Source organism: Camelina sativa, chromosome 11 (assembly GCF_000633955.1).
Source record: "Camelina sativa cultivar DH55 chromosome 11, Cs, whole genome shotgun sequence".
Taxonomy (NCBI): domain Eukaryota; kingdom Viridiplantae; phylum Streptophyta; class Magnoliopsida; order Brassicales; family Brassicaceae; genus Camelina; species Camelina sativa.
In genome coordinates this window covers 9,707,515-9,731,393 of record NC_025695.1, presented here as the reverse complement: position 1 = coordinate 9,731,393, position 23,879 = coordinate 9,707,515, and the positions used below count along the sequence as shown (strand labels likewise).

Genomic DNA, 23,879 nt, shown 5'->3' with positions numbered 1-23,879 from the left:
CATATACCAAATTTATAATTAATAATTGAAGGACCCTTGAGGTGGTTAATTAGATTTTAAAATATAATAAAATAACAATAACCACAAGATGAAAAGCTTATTTATTTATTTTAAAAACCAAAAAAAGGCTACTAAAATAAGACTTCTATTTTTTAATTATATATATATTATTAATTTTTATCAGATAAGATGACACAGAAATTGCAAGTCTCATTTCTATACTTGCCACTTGTAAGATAAGCCCAAAATTACAGTCTTTATTTCCATCTCGGCATTCACATTTCAGATATAGCCACCTAAAGAAGAAAGCAAATAAAATAGTCAAAGTAGACTGTTTTGTACATAGATCTCAAATGTTTATGGTCTCTCTTATCAGTCATCGCCGTATGCCACCATTTCACACATTTCTAGCAACGTAAAGTTGACCAAATTAAGCTTCTTGAACGCATTTTTTCTTTCTCTTATAAACGCAGAAGGATATATTACCATATATCTCGTACATGCACAAAGAGGTATCTATGACTAAACACTCTCGAAATAAAACACCGACCACCATTTTACATGTACGTATCCAATCCCTATTCAAGTAAAGTAAATGGAACTAACGTCTCAGTAGCACAAATGAATGAGTAAGAAATTACTTTGAAAATATTATTTTGACAGGTAGTTCAACCTGTCAAATGGGATTACAAACAGTGAATACATTATCCAAATTCGATTTACATTCAACGTTGCAATCAATATGACAGATCATATATTTTAACTTGACAGATTAGTTTGACCAAAAGAAAAAAGATAGAGAGATTAATTAAACTCAAATATAACTCCACCATCCTAGAATTAATTCATCCTCGTTACTAATGTTTGTGAGCCATTAAAACTTTCTTAGATAGTATAAGAGTTGAAATCATAACTAACAACTAAGTATCGTATTATTAAAGAAACAAAACAACAAACACATATATACTATTATTAAACAATTAAGAGATGTCAGATGTGTGTTTTTGCTTCCTAATGATCAAACAAACTCAGGAAGAGGGAATCTTCATATCTCTCCCAAACAGTAAAATTATTATCTGTACATAATATTTAAATATTATATATACATCGTAAAATTTATGAATTTTGTTAGCTACATTCCATGTTGAGAATGTGCACAAGGGATTATTACATCTCAAACTCATCAATTCAATTGATGTAGTAATACATTTACATTATTTAATTTACTAAACTACGTATCTTGCATTTTCAGTGTCGAATTCATAACGTGTTCTTTTTAGTGGTCTAATATTTGTATCGAGTCAACTTGGATAATTCTACATTATGAATTTGATTTTCTGATTTTCTCTATTATTGGTCATGACATGAGTAGAGAGACTATGATATTCAATTCGAGGAGTTGGGACTTTTTTCAGTATTTGATACAGGCTTCCAACCAAAGTAAAGTTCCTATATATATATATATATTAATTAGCCATAAAATTATAAATCTTTATAATGAGTTTTCTCCACTAGTAACTTCTTCCTTTTTGTTTTTTTTAGTAAGTATCCACCAGAAACTTTATCCACAAATTCTAAAGAACTTTCTATATGTGCTATCATAACTTGCATCTTAAATTCTTAATAACCTAAACCTATGAAATTAGTTTGAAATCAAAGCATTCCTGTTTTCAAAACAAGAAAACCATTTTTTCTTTCAACATACTAAAGTATTTTAATATATTTGAAATGTTCATCAACAATATTTAAAATATATAAAATATTATCAATCATATACTTCGATCGTCAGATTCCAATTCAATGTATTATCGTTTGATAAGTTAGTGTCAATGCTTGATTGATTGAACATATAAAATGTTGGTTGATTAATGGATCACTTAGAAAATTCTAATTAATAAGTTGAACGGAAATAACAATAAATATACATCAACTATTATCAGATTCTTGTCGAAACTCTTATAAAAATCATAAAATATTTTGTATGTATTTGCTGAGTAATGTTTAACAAATACTGATATTAACATAAACCATGTATTATCCAAAAGTTTGGGATCTATATATGACTCAAAACGAATTTGTAAAATTGCAATCAGCAAGCAAATTAAGTATGTTCAGATATTTGAATCTATGATAAATGGCATATACAAAATTATCATCGCAATACATCTTAATATACCGTAGAAGTAGTTTGATATAATATATAGTAAAGAAAAAAAAAAAAAATCGTGGTACCATACTCTGATCTACGCTGTGGTTGTGCAGTGTGCACACCTGTTATGTGTGTCTGTCATGTTGAAGTGGTAAACCACCCAAAGTTTAGATAAGAGTGGCTTTCTAATTGGAATCAGAGATAAATATTTTTTAACAAGAAATTACGATACGGCAACATAAACACATAAAATAACAAGTTTAGAGTTTCCGGACACGTGAAAGGGACATCAGAGAGTAGTGACACGTGGGTGTGTAACGTTTCGGCTATACAAAAAGTTCAATTCATGATCAGTTGTTAAATACTAATATACTATATACTTCGTCCTATAAATCGCTTTCAACCGAGAGAGTCAACTAATATACTTTGATGATTAAACCTTAGCCGACTTTTTTTTATAATGTTAAACAATACACAATTCGTTTTTAACTTTCAACTTTGGATTCGGATAGAATGATCCGATGGGGATTACTTATCAATTCCTTGATTTATCGTGAGAAAGATAAAGCAGTATTTATATTTCATTTTCTCTAATTCAACTATGGTTTTATGATTGACCCAAATCCAATAATCCAGAATTTATCCTTTTTAGTCAAAAAAATATTTTTACGGTTATATATCATTACAAGAAAACAGGTGATTTACGACTGCACTATTAGTCATTAAATAGTCGCTAAATCATACATAACGACTAATTTACAACTAATATTTGTTGTTGTAAATCGGTAGTCGGTAAAGAAATTCAGTCGTAACATAGTCGGTAAATAGCGACAATATTACGACTATGGCATGTAGTCGTAAACATTGTCGTAATTTAGTCGTTACTAGTTACGACTATTGGACGACTATGTTACGATTAATAAAATATTGACAGAAGTAGTTACGACTAGTTTGAGAATAGTTGTGAATTCGTCGTTAAATTATACGACTCTGTGGCTACTATTTAGCGACTATTTGACGACTATGTTACGACGACTTTAAGTCAGATTTAATGACTGGTTTGACGATTATAGCGATTAAAACCATAATTGTTTTGTTTTGTTTTATAAATTGAATTTCTAATCAAACAGAAACCTAAAATTCATATTTTTAATAACCAAAAGTTCACCACAATAGTAATTTGGTCACCATATTAGCAATTACAAAAAGAAAACCAAAAGTGATCAATCAAAAACTATGATTGACACATCATCCCAAAGTGACAAGTTCATAATAACCAAAAGAGAATCTAAACCATAATAAGTAGCCGAATAAGTAGCCTAAGAAGTAAACTAAGAAGGAGATTGTTGTGTTGGAGAGTCGGTGGATGCATCACTTGATTCAGACTCTTGGAATTCGACAAAGGCCGGACACATCATACGCATGAACTTTTCCAAGTGCTCTATCTTCTTCTGTTGCTCAGCAACAATTTTGGAGTGTTCTGCTTCACGAGCAGCAATCTCAGCATCACGTTTTGTAGTATAAGCAACTTGTTCTTCAATTATACGATGAGTTTCCTTCACTTGCTCTTGTAATGCTACAAACGATGACGACTCTCCTCGTTGATAGCTCTTGCCATTGAGAAGATCCTAAAGATGATCCTTGAGGCTTCCAAGTCCAAAAAGATTACCTCGTGAATCATTCTCAGTGGACTTAGAAAAGATTAAATGAAACTGTTAGTTCTGAAAATGAAAGTTTTGAAGACTCTTTAAATATAGATTGTGAAAATGGTACTTTACTTGAAGAAAGATGGTCGTATAATCTTCTGTTGTGAGCTCCTGAGCTCGTGAAGGATCTGACTCGATCTCAAATATCTTAGCTTGTAAGTTTTTCTCATAAGTTGAGAAGATCTTCTCGGCTTTTCGATCGACATACGTACCATCTGGCCTTGTATGTGTCTCTTTGAAAACCTCACCAAGACTCACCGGTCTCCCAAGTTTCTCTGCCTGGAATGTTACAAAAATAAAAAAAAGTTAAGACATAAGTTAAAGTTACAAAAGAAAGGTTAAGACATAAGTTAAAGTTACTCACCAAGCCTTGTTTGACTTGTTGATACGATGTTGGCCCAGATAAATGCGAGTGTGGACCGAGACCATTACGGTCTGACATACGAGCATTGGAATAGATTCGACTCCTTTCTTGTGCTTCTTCAGTATCCCACTGCGCAACCATTGTTTTCCAGAGTTCACCCTCGATCCATTTAGGTTGCACTCGACTAGTCCTAACGTCGCTTACCATGTTCTTCATCCGGCGTTGACATATCTCATAGAAAAAATGTTGCACTGTCCCTGTTATCAATGGATCCCAAGTGTGTGTTTTCTAGGAAAAAGAAAATAGAATTAAGTTAGTGATAAGCAACAATTAAAACCTATCTATGAATGATATATGACAGAAAACTATACCGCAAACTCAAGGAAGTATCTTTCTCTTCTATCCGGAGGCACACATGACCAATTGTAGTATGAACCATCAAATTTGTTTGTAAAAACCTTTGTAATCTTCCGCACCAGTTGTGATTTGACATCACGAGTAAACCTCATAACATAAGAATCAAGTCAGACTTGTGAATGACAAAACAATAAACAATAGTTCATGACAAAACACATATACTTGACAATACACATATACTCGACAAAACAATAAACAATAGTTCATGACAAAACACATATACTCTTATAGTTACTACTAAATGATGAGAGACTTGGGAATGACAAAACAATAAACAATAGTTCATGATAAAACACATATATTCTTCTAGTTACTACTAAATGATGAGAGACTTGGGAATGACAAAACAATAAACAATAGTTCATGTACTCGCCAAAACAATAAACAATAGTGATGTTGTGTGTCATCTAAAATCAACGAAGTCATCGACTCTAATCTAGAAAACAAACTCTAATCTAGAGAAAACATATGAAAACATGTTCTGAGCTGTAGATTTAAACGTGTTTACATACCAAGTCGTGTTAGACTTCGGTTCCAAAGAGAGGACAGTGGTAAAAGTATGACGGTCCGGCACCATAAGTATGGCGTTAAGAGCCCTCAACTTGTCCTCTCGGAGTTCCGGCAACACTGGATCTGACTCGTCGAAGTTGTTACCTTGAGAAGAAGGATGACCTTGAGCGTGAGAGTTCTGAGCTGGAAATCTCGCAGAATCATGCAAAGGATTCGATCGAACCGGAGGATTGTTCTGAGCTGGAGATCTCGCAGAATCATGCAAAGGATCCGATCTCACCGGAGGATTGTTCTGAACTTCTGGTAATGACCGAGTTGGTTGGTCATCAACGCTTCGATTCACGGAGTTCTGAAATAGAGTCTATGGTGGTGGATAGTTTCTGACCTGTAGTGCGGCTAACGTCGAAAGTTGGGGGGAAACGCGGACTTGTTCTTGAGGCGTCTGAGGCGTAGGATTTTGAGCCGCTGGTGTGAAGTTGTATTGAGGCGGTAGAGGGTTGACTTTTCTCACCTTCGACGGAGGGTTAGAGCCACCGACTCTGAGAGGAGCGTTGGCGACAACATTCCTCTTTCGTCCAGGCTTCTTAAGAGGACGCATCGTGAGAATTGGCAGGACGAAGATGAAGGATGGTGAGAAATAAGATTGAGAGATTAGGGTTTCGGCGATTGAGAGAGAATTGGCAGAAGGAAAATGAAGGATGGTGAGAAATGAGAGATTAGGGTTGAAAAATTAGGGTTATCTCGTTTGTTAGGGTTATGGGCTGGACCGCGTAAATGGATTCCCAGGTTTAATTAACCCAAAATGTTTTAAACTTAGTCGCTTATTAGTCGCGGATCAGTTGGTGCAAAATGTTTTAAACAATTGGGCTTGTTTTGGAGTCCAAAATATGGTCCAACACGTAATAACCATTTTTTTGAATTTAGTCACTTGTTTGTCGCCAATCAGTAGCCAACATTAAGTTTATAAAAAAACATATAATTTAATTTACTTTACATATTATTTAAATCATACTACTTATATATACACTACATAATATATTGATCACTTTAAATTTACAAAACATTACTTACATATATACTTACTATAATAAAAATTACATTTTCTATTTTTAAATTAAAATTACATTTATGACTTAGCATAAATGAAGATACTAATTTTAAAAATTCAGGCCTACTGATTCATATACATTTTCTTGAGCTTCACCTTCATAGATAATTTTTCACTTTGCAACCAATTCACATCTGCACTATTAGAAAACAAAAGCTCAAGTCTAAAACAATTAACAATTAATAAATAATAATAAGTATAGATATGGTAAAGCAAGCATAAAAAATTGATATTACTTACATATATTTTGTTTGTGCCTTTGAAAATGAGAATAATATGAGAATGCCACAATATGATGCTTGTATTTATAGTTTATATGTGAAGAATGCCAAAACATTAGTCGCTACTTAGTAGCCAAATTACCGACTAATAGGAAGAGTCGCTACGTAGTCGCCAAATTAACTGTTTTGATGCAACAAATTTAAGTTATTTCCATTTAGTCGTATAATGGTCGTCAATTAATGACTACAATACCGACTATTGTATTTGGTCGGCAAATAACATCTGAGTTATGACTAATGTTACGTAGTTGTAAAATGGTCGTAAAATAATTGGCAAATAGTCGCTTAATTTCCCGACTACGCATTTAGTTGCCAATCGTAATTGTAAATACCTTGTTTTCTTGTAGTGTATATATCACCATTCACCAAGTCATGTTAAATACTACATCTTATCGTGAAAACATAGATATACATGGTGATACAGATCGTAGATACATAGACTTTTCCCCCAATCAGTGTTTAGGTAATCATGCATGACGTAGCTTCATACATTATTTATTTTGTATATCAACTTGGCATACATAAGAATCCCATATTCTTACCTCACTTTCTATCAGATAATCACATAGATACGTCCACGACTCCAAGGTGTATGATTGATGTTTAGAGTACTAGATAGACTTTTTTTTTTAGACAAGAAAAAAAGGAAAAATTTATAGAAACATTTTTGTTCATGTATTGTTTAGAGAATATTTTACTATATTTTTCCCATAACATAGACACTAATAATCAATCACACATCCTACAAAAATTTTATGTCTACAAAATGGATTTTAATCTCTCTAGCCTTTTTTGCTTTAAATCTAATTTAAAAAATCCCCACTTATTCTCACTATCCCTTTTCTTTCCAATATTATTAAAATCCCACTATACCCTTTTTATATTATATTATAAATTTAAATTAAAAAAAATAACCAAATAATAAACATTTTCTCTCCTCTCTCATTAAACCGAAAAAAAGCGAGATTTATAGAAAAAATTTGAGAATTGCAGATATGGGACAACTGGGACCATTAGATACAACTATGTAGAAAACTACTGATACAAAAGTTTGGTGCAACTGAGACAAATGAGTACAACTATATTTATGAACTGCTACAAAAAAATGTAAAATTAGAGACCGTTTTCTTTCCTTTCTTTTACAGTTGACAATGAAAATTCCTTCAGTCATAAGCTTTCTTTAAGATGGATACTATTCAAGTATCAGAGAAAGTATAAGATAGATTTCAAGAAAAGATAAGGAAGTGTATTCTTTTCTTATGAAGACATCGCTACTGATGTATCATATACTAAGTTGGTTGAGAAGATATGCAGTAGGATAATGGTAAATGAGGCTATGAAAAATCTGAGAGTTAGTTACTTTCTTTTTTTCATTCCCGAACTATAAGGGAATACCAAATTATATTTTTGATTGCTTTCATTATGATAATTTTAGAAATTATAGTGTTTGTGTTTAGAAATTATAGTGTTTGTGTTTAATGCAACTAAGTTTTAACAGGTACAACTCTAGTTAATTTCATTGTGGTATTTGTACAAATTTGAGTTGTTTTGTCTTGGTACAACTGGTACAACTATATTATATTGCCTTGCTTAATTTGCAGAATTTTATTAAATTATAAAACTTAGAACCAAACTATAAAAACTTAGTCATTTAAGATTACATTGTATATAACAACCACAAAATTTTAACATATAAATCTACTTTACATGTAAAAACAAATCTAAATCATAAAAATCCAAATTCTTACATAAACAACCTTAGTCTTTTAAACTTACTTTGTATATAACAACCACAAATTATGAAAATCAAGAAATAATGGTGGTTTCAAACATTTAAATACAAGACTACATAGTAAATGTATTCTGATTACGTAATATCATAAATACAACTAAATTTTTTTGATTTAGAGTAAAAAACAACTAATTTTTGTGGTTTTTAGAAAAAAGAACAACTATGTTCATTTTTGTGCAGCTGTGTACAACTGAACAACTATATGACTTTTTGCTGGGGAAAAAATAACTTTACACATGTCAGTTCTTTGATGGCGCTAGATGTCATAATGTGGTCTTTTGATGGCACAAAAGGTTAAACACAAAATACATAGTTGTCCTTAGATTTACTTAGTTGTACCAAAATAATTTTCAAATGAGATAACTATTTCTTCGAAGACATAGTTGCACTTAGATTACTCAGTTGTACCAAAATACTTCATCCACTAAATTTACACACTGCTTGAACTTTCGTCTATTGGGCATCCCATTAGCAGCCACCTGAGTTTGAGATTGTCACAATCACACCACCAGCTGCCTCACTTTCTCCTTCCTGTTTTTCTTCCATCTCAACCACAAATGCTCATTCTTCTCCTTCTTTTCTATTCTCTTTCTTGTTCCTTCATTCATCTCAACTACAAATTCTCCTTCTTTGGAATAGAGGGTGAGCTTTCACTTCACCTTGCATTAGATCCTCCTCCTCTGGTTTTAACCATTGGGATTGGTACCTGCAACAACAAATTCAATATCAAACATCAAAAGCAATCTCATTATCTAAAGCAAAGAGATAAACTCACACAATCCAGACACAAACACAAACTCACACAATCCAAACATAAACACAAACTTAAACTCACACAATCTCACATAATCTTATTATCTATCTACATAATTATAAGAAATAAACTGTGTTTTTCACGATATCATTTCACTATCCCAAACTTAGAACTCACAAAATTTAAATTTTTTTCACATAATTTAGAAAGCTAAACCCAACAATAAATCGAAAAGAGGGATCAAAAGAAAGAAACAAAGAGAATGGCTTACAATGACTAACAACTGAGAAGAAACAGATGACAAATTTTGATTTCTCACGGCAGATATCTCCAAAGAGAAGAAGAAAGGGGATTGAGAGAGACGGACGAACGAAAAAGAAGAAGAAGAGGAAAGAGTATCGATAGAAGAGAGAAGAAGAAAAAAAGAAGAAACGAAATTGAACTTCTTTTGTGTCCGTCGACTTGAGTCGGAGAAGAAGAAGACGAGAAGAAAAAAATAAAGAAAATCGAGTTTTTTTTCTTTAGATCCAAGGATTTAGGGATTAAGATCCGAAATAGATATGGATACCCGAAATTGATATGGTTCTACATCCAAAATAAGATTGGGTCTATAAATATGTCAAAAGATCTAAATTTATTAATCTTTTATTAATTATCTAAATCAAAATAATATTTTTTTTTATAAGGGGCTAATTAGAATGGAAATAAAGATGTAGGGGCCAAAGAGATTAAAATCCCTACAAAATTCATGAATAACCTTTTTTTTACAATGTTAGGACTTGAACATTTTACTCCACGGTCCATTCCTTTATTTTTAATGGGCCTGATTTAAAGAGTATAATGGCCCATTACTCTGATAGAAAAATATATTTTACTCATCTCTCTCTATTCAATTCTATTCTTCCTCCTCTGTCTGTATTGTTGTATTCAATCTGTTGATCTGCACGCTTCTTCATAGTTCTTCTCTCTCCATTTTCGTGCTTAAAGCAGGTAAATTTCTTCTCTCTGTCTCTCCTAGATTTCTGGGTTTATGATATATTTTCTTCCACTTCGCTGATTTTTCGCTAGATTTGTTCTCATTCCTCAACCAGTTTGTGCAAGTTTAGGAGTCTAGATCTTATTTGATCCAATGTTAGATCAGAAATCTTATTATATTGATTCTGAATTTGGTTGCTGGGCTGAACAGATCGATCTGCTTTGACTCTTTCGAACAGATTTGTGTATGTTTGTGATTTGAATCTGAATATATAAGGCTGATCGCATTTTAATGCTCGATCCGATCGCCGTTTTAGATTCCTGTGTGTTATTTGTGAACAAATGCGTAGACTTTTGTTGAAGTTCACATTTTTTTGGAGTTTGATATCTCACATACTTCATGTGATCAGACTAATTGAATGATCTGTAACAGTTTTTTTTGGTTTTTTTTTGAAGTTTTCAAGAAAACATGGAATCGAATCATGGAGGAGGGATTCAGCAATTGCTTGCTGCTGAACACGAAGCTCAGCAGATTGTCAATGCTGCTAGGACCGGTATTTACAAGCTCTCCCATTCTTATATTCTGATACATATGCCTTTGAGTCTGAAACTCTAGAATCGCTAAAGGTCTTGCTTTTGATTGTTTTACTCGTATAGTTACATGTTCGTATAACTCTTTCGGTTTCTAGATGAATGACTTGTATGCAAAGCCAGAGTTCTTCATGTACCGAGGATGTGCTTGAAACCAAGATGATATAGTGTTAGGATCATAATACTATTGGTGATAAGAGTGATGACATAATGTATTTAGTTTGGCTAGCATTTGATTGTAACACAGAGCTCTCTCCAAGGATTTAGTTAGCTGCAACTTGGTATTGAGAATGTGTATATGTTTTTATTTCCAGCAAAAATGACAAGACTGAAGCAAGCCAAGGATGAGGCTGAAACAGAGATTGCTGAGCACAAAACCAGTACAGAGCAAGGTTTCCAGAGGAAACTCGAAGCGGTAATATCATAAACTTTGATCTTACGCGCCACTAAAAATGTGTTCTTTTATGCATTCTGGTTCTTCCGAAGACATGTTGTTGATGAGAAATCTTAAATGTGAAAACAGACAAGCGGAGATTCAGGTGCAAATGTGAAGAGGCTTGAGCAAGAGACTGATGCCAAAATCGAGCAATTGAAGAACGAAGCTTCGAGAATTTCTAAAGATATTGTGGAAATGCTTCTGAAAAACGTGACCACAGTGAACAACTGAAGTATATCCACAAGGAAACCATCGACTGTAAAATGGTGTGAAGTGTAATTTTTGATTTGGGTGGATTTGTTCATTCCTTTCTTTATATTGTTTTGTGGATCACAGATTCCAACTGTTGCTTTTGAATTTCAATTTGTGTCTTGAATTATTGTATTCATCTCTCCAGAAGTTGCTTAGGACTTTCTGTGTTTGTAATAAGATTGAGAACAAAGGATCAATTCATTGCATTTTGTCTCATCAAGAAGATTTCAAAATAAAGAAAGATTGAAGGAAATCTTGTCCAAGTCAGTTTAGGTAAGTCTCCCGTTGGCACTACCTAGGATATTTTTTAACCATATGGTTGTTTGAAATGAGATAGGACTTCCTGAAAGTGGATTTGGATCCATGATGGGTGAAAGGCCATCCAAGATAAGCTAAACTAGTGATCAAGAAAATTGGCTGAAGGGTGATGATGATGATGAACGGTAGAGATTTGATGTAAATTAGTGAAGAATGTTGACGGTGAAATCGGTTAGAAATTCAAGAATTTGGAGGGCAAGGATCACATACACTTGGTATGTGATTGTGATCATTAAATATTAATCTTGATGGTATTGGTGCTGGTCAATGGTATAAGTTTTTTTTTAGCTCGTCTACGAGTTTTTGAATTAAGGACAATGCGGTACGGGTCCTCCCATCATTCTCGATACTCCACGAACTAAGTTCATGGCCTCTTTTGAATTATGTTCATGATTCTTGGTCATTTGTTGGTCTGGTTTAAGTATGATGGGGGTATGGTCGGTTTCTCTAATTCGTCGCCTTGTTCGGAATTAGCAATCGTTTCAGTTCCTCACTATTGTAGTTTATAACCATGCATCGAGTGATGGAAACGTTTTTAAGTACTTACCTCGTGTTGAAAATTCCTTTATCTTTTCCAGGTAAATGATATTCAAATAGTTAAAATGTTTATTGGCATCAACATATAATTTACTTAAATAACCTTTAAAAATATTATCTCTGAAATTAAAGAAAATATCACATTTTTAGTTGTTATTCAAGAATTTACTTATTTTATACAAAAATGTGGAATCTTTTCTAAAAGAAAATGGTACGATATTTATATTCATGGGTTGATAATATTAACGAGAAACACAATCATTAAGGATTTTTAAGTTTTTATTCTCATGTAAGAAACAAAACAATAGTAAATTTTGGGTAAAAAAAGGAATAAAAGAATATAGAGTAGTAATAAAAGCAAAATAAAATAGACTATAATTATAGGTATACAAACTTTGTAGATGAGAAAAGGGAACTATCCGGTCCAAGCGTCTATACATTAAATAATTGACAGTTTCCAACATTATCTTAGTTTGTGTCCAAGTCCACGTACCAATGAAGTAAGGAAAAATATTTAGAGAATTTCCCTTTTTTTTTCTACAAAATTTACCTAAAAAGTTCAAAACTTGCAGCTTATAAAAACCCATCACTGCTTTTGCAATGTATCCATAGTGTATTTCCTCGCATCTACCATCCAGTTTCTACGCCTCTCCCTCTCTCTCTCTCTCTCTCTCCATCAAATCATATTTTGTTCAAACTCTCTCTCATCAATTCTCTCCATACAACACATGCATACACACATACATACATGCCATCATCATCTTTTCTCATCTCTAGTTTTTCATCAATTTTGTTCCAAAACTCTGTATCTCTCCATATGCATACATACGAATTATTATTGTCATAGATCCATATAAAATTGCTTGAACTATTAGATGAGATCTAGGGTTTCTTTCTTTTCTTTCAAATTTTGCAGCATATTCTTCAAAATCATGCTTTCTCGCTTGCTATGTTCTAGATCCATGCAAATATAGGGTATATGTACATCCACACACGCTCGAACACTAGTACATGTAGTTTACAATAATACTCTCTACTTATTTTGAATTGATATTATAGGGATATATTAATGGAGAGAGCTTCCTTGAGTCCATTCACAGGTCGTGATATGATCCAATTAGCTTCCGACTCATTCATCCAAATACCGAGTCACCTAAATTCGAACTAGACTCGTTAAATGAATGAATGATGCGGTAGACAAATTAGATCATTGATTCTCTTTGATTGGACTGAAGGGAGCTCCCTTTCTTCTTGGTATTCCAATTTTCTTGATTATTATTTCTTGCGTTTAAACATGCTAGATCTGTATACATATAGTCATAGTTTATATATATATATATAATATATATATATATATATATGTAGGCTTCGTATATTTATTTCTAGTAAAATTAACTTCGTGTTTCTCTATGTTTCAGGCAGGAATAGGTGAAGAAGATTATGACCAATTCTGGGTATATTCAAACCTGGTATCTCTAATTTTCTTCATATCTCCCTAGTCTTTATCTTAGCGTATGTAATCTTCTTAATTCCTAACCTGCGTTTGCCATCTTTCTAGGTCAACTGAGCTAATTAGGTTTTTATTTTTTTATTATATTACCAATTCTTAAGAGCTGAAACGATGTGTACGTATGTTCTTTCTTTTTTATTTGTCTCTCCCTCTCTGGGAATTAGCGGTTGCAATTTACAAGTAGGGTTTTGTCTATTATATAGATGGCTAGGGTTTAGCGTAATTAAAAATATTTTGTATAAAAAGGAAGAAGAAAGATAAAGTTTGGCGACAAACTCATGAGCTTTGTTTCTCTTGGGGCTTGAAGAGTTAATACTGCAGCAACAAGTTCCCATAATTTTCATTTATTTTACACTTCCCAATTATGGTCCTCCTCCCTCTTCAATGACATTCTTTAGTTTTTCTATAAAATATTTTTGGTATTTATCACCTTTTATAAACGCTTCGGTTTCTGCTTTTCTAGCCTTAGAAATTGGAAATGATCGATATTATCTGTGTTGTAAAATTCATTTGTTATTCAATTTTATATTTCTGACTTGTTAAAATTATTTAAAATTAGATTTTATGGCTTATGTCTCCAAAAATTATTGATATGTAATGTTGTTACAAATATTAGAAAACATCATGTAACAGATTATATTCACACCTCTAATTACGAATAATTTTTCCTATGCTCACATGTTACATTGTTATCTACGTGTCGATGTTGGTCTGTATTTCCTGTCACATTTCACCACTTCCTTATAAACACGTTTCTCTTTACTTTTTAGAACCAGCAATAATTATTTTATATAGTGTATCAAAATATTTTTTCTCATTTTTCCTTTTTATTTTGGCCCTAACATGTGTTTTCTCTTAAAAGAAAATGTTATCTAAACCTAATAAGTATAAAAGATGATCTAAGCATATGATTTGGCACTTCCTATTATGTCTAAACATCAAGTACAATGGCTTACTATAGGAAACAAACAAACTTTCGAATTTTTAGAAAGTGAATAAAAGAAGAGAAATCAGAAAGTTCAATAATTTATCTTTAATTATTTTGTAAAACCTAGTACCCAAACCTACGTCGTTTCGCCGAAGGAACGGCAGATTGTGGAGATAGTCCCCCACTAGTTGCTGCAGGAACTGGTAATTACATTCCTTTTTGTATACGTATGTATGTGATACATATACGTAGATTTACGTATGCAATTATTATATATCTTATCCACACAACCTTACATTCGAGACAACTGAAGCTTTTGTTAATATATATGGCAGACTAAACGAAAGGGAGATGAACATCTAGGCATACAGAGATTCGATTGAACATTGGAGAGAGGATCGTGAATGTTAACGTATTGACGATTTAATGGGAAGTGATCATTATATGAATTAAATCATAAAAGTCTAAGCAGATTTAAGACTCGGACTGCTATTGGTTGAGATCTGGTTGGTTAGAAGCCTGATAACTGATAAGTCACATAAGTGTAACCAAATGTATAGATTGGTGTAATAGTTCTGTCAAAAGATTTATTTTATTCATTGTGAAAACTAAGAATGTCAATGTCATTATTAAGAATCAATTTAAGAAAAAGCTTTCTCGTGGATAATTGGATGCCTAGTGATATAAAAATGTTATATGTTGGAATCTATAGACACATTTAGGGTCTTTTTGTTGAAGAGACACATTTAGGTTACCCTTTTTCTTGCTTTTGAGTTATAAGTTATAACCCAATAAACCCGTGCTTTTAATTAGAGTATTACTCTATTGTTAGCCTTGTAGGTTGTGTACATGCAATAACCGATCATTTCAGTTTTATCTATTGTTGACTAATCATTATTTGGTAGTATTTCTTTTAGCTAGAATCAAACTGAAGCAAATGATTTTCTTTCCTATAAACCCAAAAAAACAAAAAAAAAAACATAGAAACTGAATCGTACACCGGATTCTCCACCCTGTTACTAAACTATTATGTTTGACTATTTAATTTGTTCTTCTCACTCTATCGTTAGAAAGAAAGAAAAATGATTGTTTAGTGATGAGTAGCTTCGGTATTCAAATATATAAACTGGTAGAACAGTTGTAGACTTGTAGTGGTATTATTCATGTAGGTAAAAAAAAACGTCAAAAACCATCACTAACAACAACTTACAACTCCATTCACGTGACTTACTTGACCCAAATGTAACATACTTGACCCGACCTGTATGGCCACTACGCTACAGACGTAATTGCAAATTTTGAATTATTAGTATAAAGTATAATGAAATGTAATTTATTTTGTAACAAAAAAAAAAAAGCAGTGTAATTTCTTGCAAAAAAAATGGGAATATCATCACATCAGATTCTCGGTGGAGACCAAAAGTAAAAATAATAAAATAAACCTGCTAGCTTGATTTTGTGTCACGACTTTAAAAAGAAAAAAACAAATTTAGTCTAATCAAACTTTTTTCTCATCTGTCCATCGGCACATCAAGTCTCATGCCACTCCTTTCTTCTCCATCCATCATTTCTTGTAGTACGATATATTTTTTTTTCATTGTATTAGATTTTTTTTCTTCAATGTTACCATATAAAGTATGATTGGTATTAAGAACTGGTTAGAAATCAACCGTTCATACTTCATACTGTTGCCAATTGGAGTAACAGTTGTAGAATCACGCGATTTGATAAATGAGTTAAGTTAAAACCTTTTTTTCCATGACGGCAAGGTTTTTATGGCCCAAAAGACTTACCAATGGCAGAAAAAACTAGAAGAATATGGAGACAGCAATAATTTGATGATAGAAGAAAAAAACATACGACAGTTATAAGCAATCAAGCATGTCGTCTATGCTTTGGTACAATTCTCTCCAACTTCAAAAGAGTTGAATATTCGTATTTTGTTAGAATATTTTATATACGAATTTTAAATTATGTTTAGGTTATTCTTGAATTTAACCACACCAATAGTGATGATGATTGGTTGGGTAAAATAAATGATTATGAATTGGTGGTATTATAACACATTAGCTAGAGTAAAACAGATTGATATTTTTGCAAATCTTAGCCATCTATCTAACTAACTCTCTTTTATCTACTACGTAATTAACCTTTTCAAAACAAATCTTCTTTTTTTTTTTTTCGTGCAACAAATCTTCTTACTATGGACTATAGTGCGTAAAGTAGTCAACCAAGTATCTACATGTATCAAATCTTTGCCATCTTGGTACATAGTATAAAACTCCGATGTACTAACCTGGTTCGGTTTGCTAGGGCTGATTTTATATTGTAAGTCTGTCTGTATGACTCGACTTTGCAGTCAGCAACGTCCTATTAAATATACTATGTTTATGAGTTTATCTAAACTATATACAAAATTATAGGGATATAGAACATACAGTATAAATTAATTGTGAAACTTATAAGGTAATTGGAGGAGAGACGAAGGGATTTCCAATGCCTTTATTGGACATATAGGGTTGTCCCATGATTTGACTCTGTCCTTCTACAGCTGTCTTAATTAATTTTTTGCAATTTAATATCTCCTAATTTTCTATCCTTCAAATATATATATATATATGTGTATATTTTAGTTGGATTTTAACATATAAAACAAGAGATATTGATAGAAAAAGTGAAGCATGGAAGAAGAATACAGAAGTGGGAAACAAAACTGCAGAGATTCCATGAGTCTCTTGTTACTTGCTTCAGTCTTCTTGTAGTCTTCTCATAATCATATCAGCTATGTTATAAAGCTCACTGACATCATATGATAGTCCAATGGTAAAATGAATATATACTTTTATCAAGGTTGGTTTGTTATATATGGCATTCAAAAAAAACGAAAAATACGTACCGTTTTGTAAGATACTTAGCATCGGATATATATATATATATATATATATACATTTTTAAACATATGCGATGCTTTTTGGAACATTATAGTATTTAGCAGTAACAACATGGCAGCTCATATAGTTAATGAGATGGTGAACCAGACAATTACCCAACTAATTTGCAACGGTGGTGATATAGTCAGCACAGACGGTGTAACATTATTTATGAATCGACAAAAGATATAGTACTTCTTTTCTTTTCTTTTTTTTCTTTACTTATTATATATGAAATACAATATATATATATATTAAAAATAAATATTAGCAACATATTAAAAAATAATTATTAGCAACATCAAAGAAATATATATAGTTGAACGAAGAGAGCGGATTTGCAAATTGGGTATAGAAGGTGAATGGCTTTATTTTGTGGTGAAATGGAAACACACAACTCATGGCTAAGCAGACACTCTCTCTCTTACCTGTTTCTTTTTATTTTATTCTAAAAAGAGTGAATCCTCAGTTTTCTCCATCACTTGATATGACCATTCAGTAACTTTTATTTTATTTTTCTAAGATTTGAGTAGTAATTGCGGTTAGGGCGGTCAAATCTGTCTGTGGTCTGGACCGCTTTATTTTTGGGGCGGATTACAGACTGCTGCGAACCAATTTTATTTATATGCAAAAGTGGTCTGCAGTTGGTTCGCAGTGATCTTGTCTCTGCTTTATTTGAACCGCACCACTGCGGACTACATTTGCTGAATGGTAAAATAAAAGCGGTTCAATCCGCAGACGGATTTGTCCACTCTAACCGCTGCAACCATTCACACCCTAAATTTTTTATATTTATTCACTTACCAATCTCCAATCTACTTTCAAAACTACCTCAAAAAAAATATATAAATATTCTTCACAATGATAGAATATGCAACATCCACGAGATGTTTTTTTCTTTCTTTCTTGGCATGATACAAGTCAAAAATAAAGATTTCGTTTTATGGATTTATACTATTGAGTGATCTCACCGTTTCATTTATGTTGGTTTAGTTCAGTGTTCTTAATAATTCTTTCTTCTTATATATTCAATTTTCAATTAAAAACTAGTATATTTAAAAAAAAAAGTGTTTTTCCAAATTATTAATAATATTCTAATCTATTTTTCAGGTATGGGGTCGAAGATTTCCAGATGTTGAAAGTTTGGGATTCTGGAAAAGGCATACACTGGAGATGATCAAAGAATAAGCTGGCTTTAAAAAATATACATATATATCAAAATTTCAAATGCATGTTTTGGGTATACTCAGGCCCATTATTATAGATTTGACCCATATATATTCTAATGAGGATATAAAAGCTTAGTAGGCTCAACAAAAAGTTAATTGTAGTCTCAACTAAGTTTTTACTGAATTTGAGTCTTTGTAACTGCATATGTTGAGCTGTGTTAATCATAATGACTTCAAAAACTTCAAATTTCCAATCCATGTTTTTTTCCTTCTTATACATATAAGGTTTAAATCCAATTCATGTTGAAACTGAAAGCTCTACTCATATGACGTGCAAAACAATGTTTGAAACTAGTTTCGATAGATTGCGCACTTGATACTTATGATATTTATATTGCGCATTTTCGTGTGTATAAAATTCTTATAAATTAAGTCTCGACATAATACGTTTTGTTTTCTTATCAAAGTTTAGTTGTGAATTTGTGAAAAACGAAAAAAGAGAAAAACAAAAAAAGAAAAGGAAATCATAATTGAACCTTTAATTTTGTAAAGTAGAGAAAAATGATTTAGGGAAGAAAAAGAGTAGGAGGCGCAATCAGCGGCATGAACATACTAATATGGTTACTCAAAAGTCAAAAGACACAATAAAATAGTCAACTCTTTGATGTTTTATTCTTTGCATGCGTTATTACTTTCTCAACCATTTTATCTCACTTATAAATCGTACGTATAATTTCTGAATCAAAACATTTCAATTTAACTAAGGTACAACAAAATCCTAAAGTTTCACAAAGGATACTACACTTTTTCATTACAATATCAAGAGTGTCCAAGACCATTTCCATCGGCACACTTAGACTTGACAATATAATTTAATTAACCGATTGTTAATTTCGTTAGAAATCCAAATCCTAAATGAAACTAGATCCATTAATTAAGATTTTATTTAATACATGCGTCATCATTTATTCACGGCCCTACGTTTTGCCTTTCTCAGTTCCTTTAGACAACTCTTAAAAGAACATTGTCCCAAAGACCAACAAAAGAAAAAGCAAAGAAAAAAACGAAAGAGAAACATGAACTCAAAGTCTCTCACTTGCTGTGTTGTGCTCTTACTATACACCAGTTTGTTTTGTTCAACTTCGCAATCCTCTCTTATCCACTTAAACTCTACAACATCAGTCCTTAATGTCACTTTACCACATTCCTTGTCTCAATCCCTTGAGAGTTTCGCCCTCAAAACGTTAACCACTCAACATCATACCGGTGCTCTATACCGAGCTATCTTACCGCAAAATCTCTCTGGTATCGAAGTATCAATCGTCCGTCTCACCGGGAAGAGCCTCTGGAACTCGGGAGCCAAGTTTAGCAACGTGCTAATTCCGGCAAGGTCAGTTTCGGTTCCTCCTGCAAGGAGAGTCGCTATTGTGTACCAAAATCTAGGGAACTGGTCTAACCATTGGTATACCGTACCCGGTTACCGGTTAATCGCTTCTGTCTTAGGGTTTAAGGTTTTGGACGTTTCCGATCAAGATAACGTCAAAGAGATAAGTCTAAGGATGAAGAGTTCTGTAGAGATTTCGTTTAGGGATCTACCTAAAGACACGGATGAGAAAATGCTATCTAGGGTAAGATGCGTGAGTTTCAAGGCACAGACTAAAGACGAAGAGGCGACTCATATAAGCCGAATGATTCTCCCGGGAGTGTGTTACGGCTCGAGCCATGGAGATTATTCAGTGGTCGAGCCTTTAGAGAACGATAAGAAGAAGTTAGAGTCGTGGTGGACTTGGTGGTGGTTGTGGATCGTGGGATTTATTTTAGGATTTGGCGTGTTAGGGTTTCTAGGGTTTGTGTGTATAATGGGAATTAGGGTTTCAAGAACGAAGAAGATTCAAGTGATGATGGAGAGACACGCTGTTGATGGTGAAGTGTTTGAGAGCAGATGGGTTGGTGGAAGTAAAATGCCATCTGCAACTGTAACCAGAACCCAACCAGAGCCCGAATCCGGATACGAAAACGGGTCTCATGGATAAAATGATTGGGTCTATTTAATTGGTTCAAAATTGGAACTTACTCCTGATATGTCATCGCTTACTTTAGTCTTTACTCCTTAACTAGTCCTACATGCAAAGCATTGAATCTGCGTTGATCTCTTTCAAGTGAGTCTTAACACTCTGTTTTACACCCATTTCCTTAACTGGTCCCAAATAAATAGTTGAAACTCGTATCTAGACTATGACTGTTAGTATGTACTATCAAGACAAAACTATATGATATACATTACTTATTTATGATTTCATAGCTGCATCGACATCTGCCTCGAAACATCTCCGTCGTTCATCTTCACCGGAGTTCTTCTAAAGCCGTGGTGATGACTAGTCTCTCAAGGTGTTTTTGTGATACCAAGAAACGACATGCAGTTTTCCAATCTAATAGAGAAACTACGAAGCAACGTTGAGGAAGACTTAGTATTGGGCCACCTTACTAAACGAGAAACCAAAAAGGCCGAGACCATGACTTTTCTTTGTCAAGGGTCCAGTCCATATAAAAATGAAAAAGCCTATTGGGAGTTAGGGACACAATCATCATGACATTTAAAAGTTGAAAACAAAAACAAAAAAAAAAAAACCAAAAACCAAAAAAAGTTACAAGTATTATCAAGTTCTAACAAATCAATTATCACAAATATTTGAGGATTTGATAAGTTAATGAAATAGTTTAAATCAAATCTCTGAACTCTAAATCGTAAACCATAGCCTCTACTCTTAAGTCTCTAAATAAACTTAGATCAAAAGTCCTATGTTTAAGCGTAACACTAACAACACTTCACTTCTTACTCAAAACGTAAACAAAATGGCTTATTACAAGTTTTTTTTTTCTATTTCTCCTGCTTTTTCAACAAAAAAAATCCATACATATGTTTTGTAGTTTAATGTTTTTTTTTTCCATACAATTGGATATACCAAAAAAAAATGTAATCTAATATATATTCATCGTGGTCATTTTCAAAAAATAATTATACAGATGCCTGATGTGTCTAAATGTCTCTGTATCATTTTTTGTTCTTTTTTAATTGCAAAAGAATTATAGAGGAATCCAGAACGCCTAATTACAAAAGAATTAACAGCAAAACCATCTTATTCAATCGTTTTCCAATTTTTAATAATGCAAATTTCTCTAGCAAAATCGTAAGATTGCAACGTGAAAATATGGATACATATTTTATCACGATCGGATTATTGCATGAATCATTTTCTTTCCAAGATAATTAAAGAAACTAATGATTATATCACAAAACAACACGAATGGGACGACCAACGGCGTCGCCGAGGGACGTAATTGGCTCATTAAAGATATCATAGGTCGGCATAAAAGACAAGAACAAATGATATATCTTAATTTTCCACGTTTCAATCGAATTTTGTAAAGTAAAGCATTGATCAATCGTAGCTATAATGTAATCTTTTGGCAAAATAACATGTGGACCATATTAAATGCAAATATACATCAAACTATTTCTTTGTTAAGTAAATTAGCAAATTTCGTAATTAATATTTTGATGTGTTATAAATGAAAAAAAAAAACATTTTAGTAGATATAAGTATATAACAAAGACATAAGATAAGTGTTTAAAGACCTTGTAATGTATATAGATCGATTTTAAGGACTAAACAAGGAAATTTATTAGATCCTGGAAACTAATCCCACCATGATAAGCTTATCTTACTTTAGCAAATGAATCTTGTTCTTGTCTTACATATAATCCCACCAAAACTTTATTATAGCACTCTGCACTTATAAACTCAATACATTAATCCTAGCAGCCCTTAGTCTTTTGGTGGTGTAAAAGTTATAAAACGATGGCAGAAACCGAAAACACGAATCTTTACAATCGTGTGTATTTAAATAAAACTACTAATCTTCTTTTTATTAAGTTCAAATAACTATTAAATACTATATGGTCGCTGTCTTTTTTAGATTCTTAGCTTGCGCAGACGTCTTCGTTTGATTTATTACATTCTCTATGTTGTTGAACACACATTTTCGTTTAATGTGTACGTATGTTATTTATCTGCTGAAATGGATCGAAAAGCTTAAAGAAACAGTTGACAATAAACTTATCAACTAAACTATAAAATTATAAAATTAATTTAATTAGTAATTAACCTAAAATTTTAATTTAATTAATTCCCGTCCAAATCTGAACAGGTAGTTAATTCCGTTAATCATGGTCGCATGTCAAGATCTAACCCATCCCCCACACCTTTCATCACAACCAGCTGTCTTCCTGCCATCATCTTCCTTATTCTTTTATCATCCATCATTTCCTTTTTGCAACTAGCTAGATTCATTTTTTGGATTTATTAACTCATCCAATCAGAAGATTCAAGGAATTTAAAAAAAAAAAAAACTTAACCCCAAAAAAACTAAATAGTTCCACTAGTGAAGAAATGGTTAGACAGTTGATAATTACTGTTAAAATACACATACCATCAAGATCAAGTGAGGGTTTAATTGTTTGAAACGCAAGTTTTTAGATGTGACATTTTATGGCGCTTATGAGTAAACTCTTTTTCTTGTTTCCGTCAACTATATATACTGTAGAGTTTGGTCATTAAATTACCTAACCAAACAGTAAAAACATGAAATAGTAAGAAAAACAATACATATTTAAAATACCAGTTGCGCTCCTTTTATATTAACCCCTTTGAATCTTTTGCAACTTTTCTACATATCACCCAATTTTTTCTGACTTGTCTCTCTTTGAAATATCTTTTTTTTTTTTTTTTTTTTTTTTTTTTTNACTTATCAACTAAACTATAAAATTATAAAATTAATTTAATTAGTAATTAACCTAAAATTTTAATTTAATTAATTCCCGTCCAAATCTGAACAGGTAGTTAATTCCGTTAATCATGGTCGCATGTNGGTCAAAAAAAAAGTTGTGTTTTTTGCTATCTGGGTTCTTATAGGCTCCAAATTGTTAAATTTTCCCCAGGGGGAAAGCTTTGTGTGTTTGATATTTGGTTGGACCATTCAAGTGAAATCTCCAAGAGATCTTTGCGTTTTCAATCTCAACCTCACACGATCTGTCTTAATCCGGAGTTTTTCTTACACTTTATCCTCTATTGCAACAACATAATAAGAGTTT

The 23,879-nt window shown here is 32.4% G+C and overlaps 2 protein-coding genes and 1 long non-coding RNA gene across 3 annotated transcripts; all 3 read left to right on the top strand.

The window, feature by feature from the left end:
* On the top strand, window positions 9,966-11,551 carry LOC104722638 (V-type proton ATPase subunit G2). The gene is made up of 4 exons (XM_010440839.2): window positions 9,966-10,071; window positions 10,513-10,610; window positions 10,962-11,062; window positions 11,171-11,551. Exons 2-4 carry the CDS (start codon window positions 10,526-10,528, stop codon window positions 11,312-11,314), a joined length of 330 nt encoding a protein of 109 aa, XP_010439141.1. The 5' UTR covers window positions 9,966-10,071; window positions 10,513-10,525; the 3' UTR covers window positions 11,315-11,551.
* LOC104722637 lies at window positions 12,765-15,293 on the top strand. The gene is made up of 3 exons (XR_757230.2): window positions 12,765-13,659; window positions 14,756-14,831; window positions 14,964-15,293. It is a non-coding gene; the product is annotated as an uncharacterized LOC104722637 (long non-coding RNA).
* On the top strand, window positions 19,769-20,880 carry LOC104722636. The gene has a single exon (XM_010440838.2). The coding sequence runs from the start codon at window positions 19,804-19,806 to the stop codon at window positions 20,758-20,760; it is 957 nt and encodes a 318-aa protein (XP_010439140.1). The 5' UTR covers window positions 19,769-19,803; the 3' UTR covers window positions 20,761-20,880.

What these genes read in the sequence shown, in the direction of transcription:
- LOC104722638 (XM_010440839.2), top strand. Translation starts at nt 10,526, where the DNA reads ATGGAATCGAATCATGGAGGAGGGATTCAGCAATTGCTTGCTGCTGAA. An exon ending in TGTCAATGCTGCTAGGACCG is followed by an intron (nt 10,611 to 10,961) that starts GTATTTACAAGC and finishes TTTTATTTCCAG; the next exon opens with CAAAAATGACAAGACTGAAG. An exon ending in TCCAGAGGAAACTCGAAGCG is followed by an intron (nt 11,063 to 11,170) that starts GTAATATCATAA and finishes ATGTGAAAACAG; the next exon opens with ACAAGCGGAGATTCAGGTGC.
- LOC104722636 (XM_010440838.2), top strand. Translation starts at nt 19,804, where the DNA reads ATGAACTCAAAGTCTCTCACTTGCTGTGTTGTGCTCTTACTATACACC.